At 39.7% G+C, this 14,386-nt stretch overlaps 1 protein-coding gene across 6 annotated transcripts in view; it reads left to right on the forward strand.

The window, feature by feature from the left end:
- Nucleotides 1-13,019, forward strand: part of znf618 (zinc finger protein 618) — a 50,290-nt gene extending 37,271 nt beyond the window's left edge. For all 6 annotated transcript variants that reach the window (XM_066712600.1, XM_066712603.1, XM_066712604.1 and 3 more), the window contains 4 exons: nucleotides 2,362-2,406; nucleotides 3,274-3,351; nucleotides 6,117-6,224; nucleotides 6,639-13,019. In XM_066712600.1, coding sequence (XP_066568697.1) covers nucleotides 2,362-2,406; nucleotides 3,274-3,351; nucleotides 6,117-6,224; nucleotides 6,639-8,137 — 1,730 coding nt within the window. In that variant the 3' untranslated portion in view covers nucleotides 8,138-13,019. The remainder of the gene's footprint in view (nucleotides 1-2,361; nucleotides 2,407-3,273; nucleotides 3,352-6,116; nucleotides 6,225-6,638) is intronic.
- Nucleotides 13,020-14,386: the final 1,367 nt, after the last annotated feature.

Below are 14,386 nucleotides of genomic sequence, written 5' to 3' on the forward strand. Positions count from 1 at the left end.
TTCCTCTGACTTATCCAGGGGCCTGTCAACAGGATTTTTTTTGAAGTGAACTTGAAAAGGTATACATTTAAAACTGTATTGTATTGTCCTCCTTTTCCTTTTAACTCCATGGAAGAGAGGAAGAAAATGTATTGAAAATTATAGACAATATAAACCAGTAATCCTCATTTCTATTTATTAGTCTCTGTATTGTAGTGTAGTTTCCATGTCTTTAGGAATGTAATAACAGCATCTGGGCATAATCGGTGTTCAGTTCAGATAACACAATTAAAGCAAAATTAAATAGAATAAGTTTAATGATTTGTTCATTGCCTTAATGGTCCCTTAGTGATCCTTTTTAATTTTAATTTGATGGTTTAAAACAACTTTTCAATGCAATGCCAGATTTTTTTTCCAGTTAAATATTAGTGTAATCCAGTATGTGTGTTTTGCATTCAGTGCTGAGATTGTGAGAAGTGTGGTTTGTTTATTTAGGTTTATATAGTTTTATGTCTTTCTCATTTAATTAAAATAAGAATCCCAGCTTATGTTTCAGTCAGTGGGAACAGATTTCAGTAGACCGTTTGAATGGAATCAATTAAATTATCAGAACCTTCTTTTGTCTCTGCTGTAAGTATGAGGTCCCTTCAGGGTTTTTTGGGTGACATTTAGGAGGAGTATGAAGAAAATCAAATTGCAGCTGACCAATTAAATTAATTGAATGAGTGAATTAACAATCAAAAGTCCAAATTCTTAACTTTGTGAACAATCGTTGGAATAAATCTCCAGGACAGACAGTAGCACTTACTGACAAGTCAGTTCAGTCTTATTAAAAACAGCTGTAATCTTGATGGGTACACCATAATCAAAGCACTGAACATTACATCACAGTAAAATCTTTGTGAAGCTTGGAGGGGTATAATAAACCATGACACAAACCTTGGGAAACAAGTAAATGCATGAATTAACCAGAGGAAAACTGAAATAACTGTCTATATTCTCTCAAGAGAAATGCAACAGCACAATATGATAAATATTTGTATATACAGTGCCTATAGAATACACCGCCTTGGGTCTTTTTCACATTTTGTTATGTTGTGAAATTGTGATGCATTTAAATGCATTGGATGAAATTTTGCCCCTTTGATTTATACAACCTGCTCGCCATTTTTAATGTGGGACAAACTGGGGTGGAAACAAAAACCCAGAAAAATCTTCACTAGAAAAGCATTCACCCTCCTTGCTATAGCACTCCTAAATAAGCTCAGGTGCCTTCAGAATTCACATGATAAGTTGAATTTTATTTGTGTGCAATAAAAGTGGTTTACATGATTTTAGGTTAACTACATGATTAGGTCTCTATGAGGTCTCACAGCTGGGTAGTGCAGTCAAAGCAAAGATACTACCATGAAGACCAAGGAGCTTTCAAAACCTCTCTGGGATTAAGCTGTGGAAAGACAGATCAGAGGAGGGGTATAAAATATTTCAAAGGCATTGAATATGCCTTCGTGCAAAGCCAAGTCGATCAATCGATAAGAGGTGGAACCAACCAGGACCTGCTTTGAGCAGCCCGACCGCACAGCTGGGTAACGAGGCCATGGGTGAGAGAAGAGGCCAGGGACAACTCTGAAAGACCTACAGCGTTCCACGGCAGAGATGGGAGCTTGGACAGTTTTGCCGAGGAGAATGGGTGGATGTTGCTGAATCCAGATGTGCAAAGCTGGTAGAGACCCCAAATACTCACAGCTACAATTGCTGCCATGGTATTCAGGTATTCTATTTTTCATTAATGGTTGTTTCACAATAAAAAAATACCTAGTTGAGTAGGTTGTGTAAATTAAAGGAAAATAAAATCTAATTTTAAATGCATCAAAATTTCAGGTTGTAAAACAACAAAATGTGAAAAAGTCTAAGGGGTGAATACTTCCTATAGGCATTTCACCTTTACTCAAATAAGAAATTCATAGACTTAGAGTAAATATATAAAATAAACACAAACCCAGATCCGTGCTGGTTCCTCTTGAACACGGACAGATTCCTTACTAGCAGTGCAAGCTGAGCTCTGCAGAAGTTGGTCAGATTAACCTATATTTGAATGTCTTTGCTGAATTCAGGTCATTCTATTCTAAACTCTCGTCCATAGCGCTTTGGATTAGAGTGCTCTTTGAAAACATTACACACATCACACTCCTTGTTAATAGTGAGAAACTGTATTCACACCTTTTCACAGAAAACCTTAACCAGCTTCTGGAAAGGTAGGATGGATGGATGGAGTTATATCCTGGGGTGTCAGGTTTTTAAGTAGTGATTTCCATTGAATTAGTGCATGTGAAACCTTACTCACTCAGTTTCCAAGGCGTTAATGAATCTTATCTTCAACAGGTGGGACAAGCCCTCTGGTTTCCAGCCCATTTCCGCTCTTACAAAGTAAGTAGGTTCCTTCATGAAAAATAACTTGTTTCTGTTCTTGTTTTTCATGGTGGCCAGTCTCTGAACAAAGTGTGCTGTGTGTTCTTCATGAGAAACAGGGGATCTACAAGGTCAGTTTTCATTCAGTGCCCAAAATGTTGACACCTGCACACAACAACAAAAAATACTTTATAAAGGTGCAGTTGTCCACAAAGCTTGGGAGCTCTGGGGGAAAATCAATAGAATGTCCTTTACATAGGCATCCTAAAAATTAAATCGGACTCGGCACGTTTCCCCACTTCTTGTAGTCGGATTTCTTTCGTCCTTGCCTCCTTGGTTGCCTGGAGTCGGGTTACTTTGTAGTGGAATCAACTTGTCATTCACACTACTACATATTATTTATTGATGTAATGAAGTAATTACTCCTTCTATACACTAATTAATTATAATGAAAATGTTTATTTATTTTTATGTCAAAGTTGTGGCCCAACATTGTTTTTCTCAGCGGACAAAACTGAGACTTTGTATAGTATCCCGTTAATGCACTATAACCCTCACGGCGTGTCTGATACACTTCCTCTGGGCACTGGAACACTTTTATACATGTGTTCCTTCAAGACTAAACAGAATCCCCTACCCTGGAAAACATTAAGTTGAGCCCTGAGTCCAATGGAGTTTGATTTCTTTTTGTACAATTAAATCCAAAGAAGCCTTAGTTAAATATTTTCTTTTCAACTTCTAAAATACCGAATCACAGTGGATTTCAGCTTTTATTCCTGGTTAGCTTGCTTTGACCTACATCAGTGCTATCCCAGAATGCAATTTACCAACCGTACAGTGTGTTGCTTTCTACTGTTACTTAAATAAACATCCCTTGTTTTTCAGAACCATACACTTGTGGTGCCTGTGGCATTCAGTTCCAGTTCTATAACAATCTGCTAGAACACATGCAGTCCCATGCAGGTGAGTTACGTTGTGGAAAGAAAATTGTAAACCACATAATTATGAACAAAGAATAAATAATGAAGTGGGAAAGAAATCGAGAGGCTTTATATTGTATGTTGCAAATCCTATATTGTGTTCCATAGAAAAATGTGTTTTTGGCCTGTAATAGAATATTACAGGTAAGGTATGGGGGGTGCTGTGCTGTTTTCAGTTAAACAGAGAAGATAAATGCAGTCTCTGTAGGATATAGTAATGTCTTGGTGAAAGGGGAACTAGTGTGGTTCCTAAAATTATGGTTTCATGCGTCTTTACGTAATGAATAAGTAAGTTGTGTGGGATCTTTCTGGTTCAATGCTATCATATAAGCAACTTTTAACACTGTAAAATGTAAATCTCACCAAATAATGGGGGATGTCATGGCGGTGTGCCATTTCAGGATATCAGAGTCGCTTCACTGGATAGTTGGAACACGGGGAAAAACGACAGAAGCACCAGGTTTGTCCTCCACACAGCAACTCGTGTCATTGCGTTCGGTGGTGCTTTTGCGTTAACGTCTAACTCAGTAATAATAATAATAATAATATTAATGGTGGTGAACATGTGATTTTAAATTTTCCTTCAAAATGCACATTCGCACTTGGTGGAGGGGCGGGCGGGTGCGGGTGTGTTGTAGCCATTCAAGACAGAAAACAGGAGACACTTCTTCACACAGAGAGGCGTCACAATCTGAACAAACTCCCCAGCGATATGGCTGAAGAGACAATTTGGGAACATTCAAAAACAGACTGGATAGGATCCTTGGATCACTTAGTTATTAATGGACACCAAACGAGCACGATGGGCTCCTTGATTTGGACACTTTATGTTCTTATCGATGTGTAAACGTTTGTTTAAAATAAAGTACAATCACCCAAACTCATCACTGTGTGAAAAGTGAAAAAACAAACTTAAATTGCAAAAACTGAACAATTCAGCTTTAAAATTAAAATTATGTTGAAATAATCTCAATGAAAAATATTGTTGCTGTGGCTCAGGTTTTTCCCCCGGACGTCATATGAATCAGATTCAGATTGCCATGATACTGACCTTTTTACATACTGAAACAACATTTCTGCCTCCTCTTTTGCTGGTCTGTCATAAATGGAGGAAAGTGTGCTGGTGTGGGTGGCACTCAGATCACTGAGTCTATGTGATCTGCTAGGGATGTTACATGTATTTTGGTAACACTTCATCTAGTGCTAGACATGCTAGCGAGCCTGGCCTGAATATAGCTGCGGGAGCCCTGCCCATGTTTTATGAGCTGACATTAAAGATCCCAGACCTTTTCCATTTGCACAACGAGCTTATTTTTCTTGCATTTTGTGCACAAATTTGTTTACACCCGTTAGTGAGCATTTGTCCTTTGCCAGGATAATCCATCCACCTGACAGGTGTGGCATATCAAGAAGCTGATTAAACCGCAAGATCATTACACTGGGCCACTCTTTTTGTCACACAACACAATGCCACAGATGTCTCAGGTTCTGAAGGAGTGTGTAATTGGCTGATGCCTGCAGGACTGTCTACCAGAGCTGCTGCCAGAGAATTGAATGGATCTGTACACAATTCCTGGAAACTAAAAATGTCCCAGTTTTTCCATGGCCTGCATACTCACCAGTCATGTCACCAATTGAGCATGTTTGGGATGCTCTGGATCGACGTGTACGACAGCGTGTTCCAGTTCCCCCCCAATATCCAGCAGCTTTGCATATTGAGAGGACTGGGACCATATCCCACAATCAGCCTGATCCACTCTGTGCCGAGGAGATGCTTGCTGCGTGAGGCAAATGGTGTCACACCAGATACTGACTGCTTTCTGACCCACACCCCTAGTTATCTGTGACCAGCAGATGCACATCTGTATTCCCAGTCATGTGAAATCCATAGATTTAGGGCCAAATGAATTTCTTTGACTGATTTCCTTTTATGAACTGTAACTCGGTAAAACCTTTTAAATTGTTGCCTGTTGAGTTTTTATATTCTTGTTCAGTATATTTACTGTGTCTGTTCTATGAATTGAGAAATTATATAATTTGGGGGCAAATCAATTAATCTATCCATGGAACATTTCCATACATGACGCTGAGCCCAGGGGGGAGAGCTGCCGTGTCTTTTGTAAATGTGTGGCAGTTTCCGATCCTAGAGAAAAGGAAAAAGACATGTACAACAGCAGCGATTCTTTATTGAAAGATCTGTAGACTCTTAGAAACGCACACCTAAAGTAAAAGTTATAGCTGCCATTTATCCAGTGGTGCTGAGATGTTGAGTCCAGAAACTGTAATTACCATCAGGAAGTTTAACTGTGAAAGCTGACACTCGGTTGACTTGATGATAATATTGACTCGATTTGCTGCTGGGAAGAGAAATCCTGTGCTTTTGTACTTTTTTTTCTCTGTTTCTGCCATCCAGGTTTTGACACAATACATCCTGACATAGCGCAGGGTTATTTGGAAAGTTTTCAATTTGAAAGTGTTAAAAGTTGCTTATATGATCGAATTGGAACTGCAGACACTGCCGTACATCTTACACACGCATTGAAAGATGCATAAAAACGCAATTGTACGAGCCATGCTAGTTCCCCTTGAAGGCGGTTGCTGCTCTGCTTTAACTTTCCTTTTCTGAATTACAGGTGCAGTGCTATGCATAATGTATCTACAGGCCTTTCAGTCTGCTGTAGCTAATTAAGCCGAGCTCTCTCCTTTGCTCTTTATTTGTCTTTTTTTTTTTTTTTATTGGTGACACAGCGGACAATGAAAACCGTATCAAAGTGGAACAGCCGAAAACATCTCCTGCAACAGCAGCTCAGGAAAAGCTATGGAAGCCTCCGCCTCAGAGAAACCACTCCGCTAACTGTAAGTAATCGAGGCGTCGTATACGTACTGACAGCAGCTCTGCTAAATCGTAGAAGTCTGAAGTCCTTATCAGATCAGAGCCAAACCAAGCCAAGCCTGGTTAGTAATCAGATGAGCAATCGGGATTGATGGCCAGCTGAGGTCCTTTCTGACACAGAGCCCCTCATAGGACATCGGTATCTTGGTCAAATTCAACAATGTTGGTCCATGTTCTCATTTTTAATACAAATAACCCCAATATATTTAATATCTGAATGACCTCTCTGGATCTGATTTTGAGTTTCACAATGTGTTCGCAAACACATGCAGAACTACAATCCAGCGACTTTTACACTAGTTTTCTGGTAAATAGTCCTCGGAGTGGTTCTTGCTGATTTCACACATCTTCCTCTCTCTTCTTTGTCATATTTGCAGCCAACAGTGTCCTGCCTGAGAAGGAGAGACAGCAGGTGGCAGAAAGGCTCCTGAAAGTGATGTACACTGACCTGGGAGCACTTAACATCTTGAACGGGAAGGACTTTATGAAGCTGGCACAGACGCTCGTGGACACAGGGGCGAGACATGGGGCGTATTCAGTGAGGGACGTCCTGGGAGATATGAACACTCTGGCCCTGAAGCAGCTGCCCCGCATGTACAACCAGGTGAAGGTGAAGGTGACCTGTGCCCTGGGCTCAAACGCTTGCCTGGGCATTGGGGTGACCTGCCACTCCCAGAGTGTGGGTGCCGACTCCTGCTACGTGTTGACTGCCTACCAGGTGGAGGGCATCCGCATGAAGCGCTACGTACTGGGTCTCAAGGAGGTGGATCTGAAGGAGGGTGGAGATCAGGTCCACCACTGGGTCCAGAATGTCCTGTCCGAATTCGTGATGTCTGAGATCCGCACCATTTATGTCACAGACTCCAGGGTGGCCTCCACTGCTTTCTCCAAGGCAGGCATGTGCTTACGTTGTGTCGCCTGCTCTCTGAACTCGATGGTCCAGAGTGTGCTCAACAAGAGGACCCTGCAGGCCCGGGGGCTGCACGAAGTGGCGGACCTCCTGACCACCTGCAAGGACATGGCTGGCTCGGCCGGCTTCTCCAGAGAGACCTTTGGCTCCCTGGAAGAGATGCCCCTGCCGCCGTGCTGGGACTCGGTCACGGAGTCGCTGTTGCTCGTGAACGAACGCTACGAGCAGATCTGCGAGTTCTACAGCAGGGCCAAGAAGACAGCCCTGCTTCAGAACCTGAATAAGCACTTGCTCAGCAACCTGTCGGCCATCCTGACTCCCATCAAGCAGGCAGTGGTGGAGCTGAGCTGCGAGAAGAAGCCCACCCTGCAGCTGGTCCTGCCCACCTATGTGCGGCTGGAGAAGCTCTTTACAGTCAAGGCCAACGACGTCAGTGCCGTTAGCAAGCTCTGCCACTTCTTCCTGGAAGCCCTGAAGGAGAACTTCAAAGTGGAGCGGGCGCACAAGGTGGCCATGATCCTGGACCCCCAGTTGAAGCTCAGGCCTGTTCCCACCTATCAGCACGAGGAGATCATCGGCAAAGTGTGTGAGATCATGGCCGAAGTCCGGGAGATGGGGGTGGATGAGGGCGAGGCGGAGACACCAGTGGGGAAGAAAGCGCGGCTATCGAGCAATAACGCCAAAGCTCAGGGAGGCGACGAGCAACAGGTGAAGAATGAAGTCTACCAGTATTTGGCCGAGCCGCTGTTCCACGCCACGCCGGATCTGTTCCAGTACTGGTCCTCTGTCACCGAGAAGTATTCCAAACTCGCCAGGCTGGCTCTCTGGCTGCTCTCTGTGCCCGCAGTGGGTGCCAGGAGTGAATCGGTCAGCATGTGCGAGCAAACTCTGTCCATGAAGAAGAAGAGACAGGTGACCCCAGAAGAGATGAATAAACTTATCTTTCTGAAGTCTAACATGCCTTGAAAAGGAGTTCAGTACAAATCGAACACTTAAACCTTTTTTTAAACATTAAGAAAGGTGCTAAATTGATGGAGGCCAAGGATGAGTCAAAGCCAACACTAAAGAATGTGAAATACCTGCAAACTCAAATTTGTTCTCTTCATTTGTAGTATATTGAATTGAGTTCTGTGAAAACTGCCTGTATTGATCTCCATTGATGAGGAACAGGTTACTCTCCAGTTACACATCACAACTCTTCTGACCATTTGTGAGGTTGTGAGGAAGCATGTTATAATGGAAGACAAATTTGCAACATGGTTTCCTTCTCAAATCTTTTCTTTCAGCAGATTTCTAAGATTGGGCTTGCTTTTATTTTTCTATTTATTTTAATTAATATATTAGCCAAAAAACTGATACTCAAGAAACCACTCTCCTGCTGTAGCCAGACATAAATGACTGGCTTAAATTACGTACATTATTTTGCCAGCCAACAAGTGACTCAACATGGAAGTCCTTGTTATCATTCGATAATCATCGTAGATTTCATTGTTCATTCTTCTTTAGATTTAAAAATGAATTGTGTGTCCGACAGGTAAAAACTAACTTGATTCAACAACAAACGGTTCTACAGTTTTACAGTTCTTTAAAAACTTCAGCTTTCAGTTATCCTGTTCATTTTCTTCCACTTTTTGAAGTTAAATGAAGTAAGCTTACTTTTACTTTGAAAGGAACAAGCCTGGTAACGTTTTATTTTAGGGTCCTTTAAAATCATTCACCATTTTGCTAATTATATTTTGTGTCCTCTAACAATCTTGCTTGATGTTCAAATGACAATAATCCTATAGAAACAGAAGCATGTTTGCTCCAGAAATGTGTCTAATAATCTTTTATTAGAAATGCCTTTCACACGCAGTGTCCGTGGGCCAATAATACTTATTAATACTTATTAATTAATAATCTGTAAGTGAAATTTAGGCCACTACTGTAGGAGTGCCTGTCTTCAAATGTGCCTCTGCACTGACCATGGTGCTGGGGTGGTCTGCGTTTCATTCGTATTCAATCTTTGATCATGTTTGTAAAGATGGGCTGAAATATTTGCCACCAGCAAGCTGGTGAAAAGTCTGCGCACCTCCGTAAAAACTTGTTTTGATAATGTACCATCCAAAGACGCACTAAAGCAGTTGCATAGTTAATTATTTGAAAGTAAAATAAATAAATAAATCAGTCTACAAATTACATGTTTTTTAATTATTATTTGTCAACCTCAACATTATGAAATGACTGGTAAGAACCTTTTCCCCACAAATTTAGTCCTGATCAATCACCCAGACATGTTGCTTCAGTGCAGTTTACTCCACATTTGGTTTTTGTTTTTCAGCTGTGCTGTCTCTCTTGTATTTGCACCTTTAAAACTTTTTGAATTTTCACAAAATATGGAAACGGATTCTTACTTTGTTGTAATGGGTGTTGCTTTAGTCCAAGAGATCTTCATAAAATGAGGCCCATGTAATTAAAAGCCACATTTGATAGTTCCTCTATTAGATGTCTTCAGCTAAGCTTCAGCCACTATTGTATTGCTTTATTATTACTGTCCAGGTGCTCATTTCACCTCTGCTTTCTGAGGGTCCGTGTCCCGGCCGGCTGCAAAGGGAAAATCCACTCGATAAAGAGAAAACAAATCTATTATTCCATTGTTTTCATGTATGGAAATAGATAGTCAGTATTCCATAATCCCAAGAAATGATAGTTAAAAAACGCATATAATTATGTTTTGTTTTTTAATTTAAAATATTAAAAGGTTTATTTTACAGCAACATTTAGATGCAGATTTGAATTAAATGGTCAACAGTCCAATGCTTTTAAAATAGTGGTACATTTCTTTGCCGTTTTATTTACAGTCATGATATTAAAAAGAGGGGTTACCACTTACTGTGAACAGCTGTTACACAGGTATAAATACAATCTCAGAAGCATATTGCATGAGGATCACTGAATGAATCAAAGGCAACATGACACTCTACATCCAGGTAGCTTTATTTTAGGATGAGCTACTTGGAGTCTTTCTATCACCAAAATGTGTACTTGCATATTTCAGGGTATATTCTGTTTTTGTTCAGGACATTTTAAATCCGGTAACCTTCAAATAAATGTCATGTCAAGTTTGATCACTGCCAAGTAACAGTGTGGTTTGCAGAGTGACCTCCTGGCAAGTGGACAACAACAACAAAAAGCATGTATATACAATAAATCAAGTGCTTATGAAAATAGATTAATTATTCTGTACTGCTGTCAATACGGCTTTTACTGCTATAGGTTTCGTCTTAAACGGTTCCTCCGCAAACAGATTCCTCATGCTAGTCACTCTGATTAGTTTGCAGTTAACAAGGATTTGAAAGGGGAAGGGTAGCCTGTGGTGTATCCCTCACTTGTCACATTTACTATGCTGGCAAGTGTCCACTCTAATTTATTTTAAATTAATATATTGAATTTTAAAGATACCAGCCAGAGATCGCTGTCATTTCACAAGAGTTTTCTGATTCACAAAAAATCCTAGTACATACAAACTGAGGATGGATTATTATTTTTCTGTGTGTTCATAGTGAGATCCATGTTAAATACATTGAATGTAAAGGATCTGGGCAAGGTAGTGCAGTTTGAATCTGTAACACATTTTAAATAAAGCATTTTATCGGATCATGCAAGAACTTTTTTCTTAAATTGTAAGATTAAAAAATAGACCTTGCCCAGCCCTGGTTATTTGTTTTCAAAAACAATATTATTATTATTATTATTATTATTATTATTATTATTTCTATTGGGAACTCCCATCTGGATTCCCTGATTGCCATTGAATCATGTTTCAGCACATAACTTGCTTGTGTATTTTATATACAACCAAATATTGGCATAAAATTTGTGACATTTTTGCTGAACATGGTTTTGAAAAGTGGCAATGTTTGTAAATGATGATCATCAAAAATAAGGATGCTGTCAGAAAAACAATGCAGGCTTTACAGAGAGAGGAGCATAATAGACAGTTTTGGATAGAACATTGATTTATTCTGGAATCGAAACCCGGTCGAGGTCTGGCCAATCCCTGGAGCCGAACCTCGCTGAGCATGTTGTCTGTCCTCGACACTCAATGCAGTGGAATCTCAGCCAGCCCAGGTCTGAGGACTTTGTGGCACATATTACACTCCAGGAATGAGTGAGTGCCACGTCTGCATGTTGCTGCCTAGCATAAGACACACAGCAACACCACACAGTATTGACCCTGATCCGATTGTGTACCGCAGTGCGCCATCCAGAACAAACCGGTGTTCTGCCTGTAACTGTACTCTCTGGGGTTCAAAAGTCATGTTTGCTGTATATGATGAAATGAAAGGTAAATATTTGTTGAAATGACTGTTTGTATATTCCTGAATTGATATTCTCAACCTAAGTTGTATCTGTGCATTTTTCACTCTTCACTCCTTATGTGTGCATTGCCTTCAACTGGTATTTGTGTATCTGGCAAACAAGTAATATTGGAACTACTAAGTGTGTGTATGTGTGGGCTTGTAACATGTATGTAGTATGTAAGTGTCCCTTACATTCACAGAGAACTACACCGTGATCTACTTTGTAGATGGTTCAGTTGGAATCGGACATAATCAATTATATCCTCAATTAGGCTTTTTCTATTTTTGTCTATTTTCACATGTTGACTAATATTCCTTTATGGGTTTCAGTGGTTATTTATACTGAAGGCTATTTCATATTACTGTAAAAGCTCAGGATCACATTTAAGCCAAGTAAAAGTAATCGTGTTCTCTGCCTACGGTGTTGATTCTTGAGGAGAAATAGCCTTGGCAGCCGTGAAGAAGGGATACCGTTAACTTTTAAGAATGCTACTACTCAAAAACTCAAGGCAAGGCAACGCTTTCAGTCGCTTTTTTAATTTGTCTGATGGCAGACATTTAAAATGGTTAGCGCTTGTATAAAGATGCATGTATTTTACCTTACAGATTTAAGAAAAGATTAACATTTTAGATGACACTGTTATATTTTTACCTTGGATGTTTCGATAAGGAAGAAGGCTGTACAGTGAAGTGACATGTACATATACACTGAACTGCTGTTTTAATCCACCAGAGGGAGCTACTATTATTACAACCAGGAGCACTTGATTTCTTTGAAGTCTGGTACTGTACCTCGTTTTTTAAGGACCTTAAAAGACAGTTTGGTTTAAACAGTCAAAATAGTGCAAGCTAGATACTGTTATAGATCAGCATATATAAAACTCAACTAAAAAAAACAAAACCTGTGGCTTTAAGTTCTTTGTAGAAGAAAAAATAATATACTGAAAAACAAACCAAATAGTTTCCTGTTTGTTTGTTTGTTTGTTTGTTTGTTTGTTTTGGGATGTGGGAATAATGTAAAACAAAAGAAAAATGTAAATATGTAGCAAATCAAATCATAACTTCCTACTGCCATCTCAGTCATGGAGTTTATATCAATATCCCTTTTCAAAATTAGTACATATTCCAGTTTGCATCGGTTTTATTTATGATTAAAATGCTATATTTTTCATTTTGCATCTTTCTGTATTAGACTATACAAAACTATCTCTGGATAACTTTAGGATTTCTTCATCTAGCAACAATCTATACACTTTTTAGGGCAGTATTTTCTACAGGTCTTGACAGATATTTTTCTTATTCCTCATAAGTTTTATGTATTTAATATTTCTTAATAACTAGTAGTTTTAATTTATACTTTTTTAGCGACACTATTTTTATAAATTGCCAATGATAGCATTCAATTCATGTTTCTGAATGTTTGGAGTTCACAGCGCTGTACAATGTATTTAAGAAATATTATCCAATGTAGAATGTGCTGTGTTAATAAACTAGTTAAACATGAATGCTTTGGCTCCATGTGTCTTTCTTTCCAATGTGAAGACCTAAGCAGGTGTTAAGTAAGTGTTCCCTTAATATTGACCTGCATTTGCTTACTGATGCAATAAAAACCTACTAATTTTCATGTCTTTATGAAGGAAACGCAGACAGCAATAAAACAATTTTTTTACACACGCAAAACACTTTTTTTCTTTACATCTAAAATATACAATCGTCACCATCCGATCATACTGATCCCTGCAAAGTGTATTTTATTTTATTATGTGGTCTTGTAATATATTTTGTAGCCCAATGAATTACTCAGGAACTTGACACAGTTCCAAGTGTAAATGTTTAGGGAACTTAAAATGGGATTTCAAGTTCAGTATTTAATGTAGAGCTCAAAGTGGAGCATTAAATGATACAAATAAGAACATAGTGTCCAGTGGAGAGGAGGCCATTCGCCCCATCGTGCTCGTTTGGTGTCCATTAATAACTCAGTGATCCAAGGATCCTATCCAGTCTGTTTTTGAATGTTCCCAAATTGCCTCTTCAGCCACATCGCTGGGGAGTTTGTTCAGATTGTGACGCCTCTCTGTGTGAAGAAGTGTCTCCCGTTTTCTGTCTTGAATGCCTTGAAGCCCAATTTCCGTGTGTCCCTGCAGATCTGGAAAAGCTCCTCTGGTTTGATGTGGTCAATGCCTTTCATGATTTTGAAGACTTGAATCAAGTCTCCATGTAGTCTCCTCTGTTCCAGGGTGAAAAGGTTCAGTTCCTCAGTCTCTCAGTAGGACATTCCCTTCAGACCTGGAATAAGTCTGGTTGCTCTCCTCTGAACTGCCTCTAGGGCAGCGATATCTTTCTTGAAGTGTGGAGCCCAGAACTGTCCACAGTATCCAGATGAGCTCTAACTAGTGCATTGTACAGTCTGAACATCACTGCCCTTGTTCTCAATTCTACACTTTTGACAATATACCCTAGCATTGTGTTTGCCTTTTTTATTGCTTCCCCACACTGTTTGGATGGAGAAAGTGAGGAGTTCACATAGACTCCTAGCGTTACTTCATCTAGTCCTATTCCTCCCATAGTGTAATTATAGTGGACATTTTTGTTACCTGCATATAATACCTTGCGCTTATCCATATTGAATTTAATCTGCCAGGTGTCGCCCACAACTGAATATTATCTACCTAAATACTTATTTATGTTTTGCATTTGATTGAAGATTAAATTGTGTTGTGTCCTTTTGAGCACAAGAAGTGACCTACATGGGAGTCCTAGTAAAATGAAAAGATTTATCGAATGAGACCATTTCCTTTGTGTGTGTACACACATGATTACATTTCATTTACACTGAGGACATCACTCCTGTGCGGCCGCCGCGTTGTGCTTT

Source organism: Amia ocellicauda, chromosome 9, assembly GCF_036373705.1.
Source record: "Amia ocellicauda isolate fAmiCal2 chromosome 9, fAmiCal2.hap1, whole genome shotgun sequence".
Taxonomy (NCBI): Eukaryota; Metazoa; Chordata; class Actinopteri; order Amiiformes; family Amiidae; genus Amia; species Amia ocellicauda.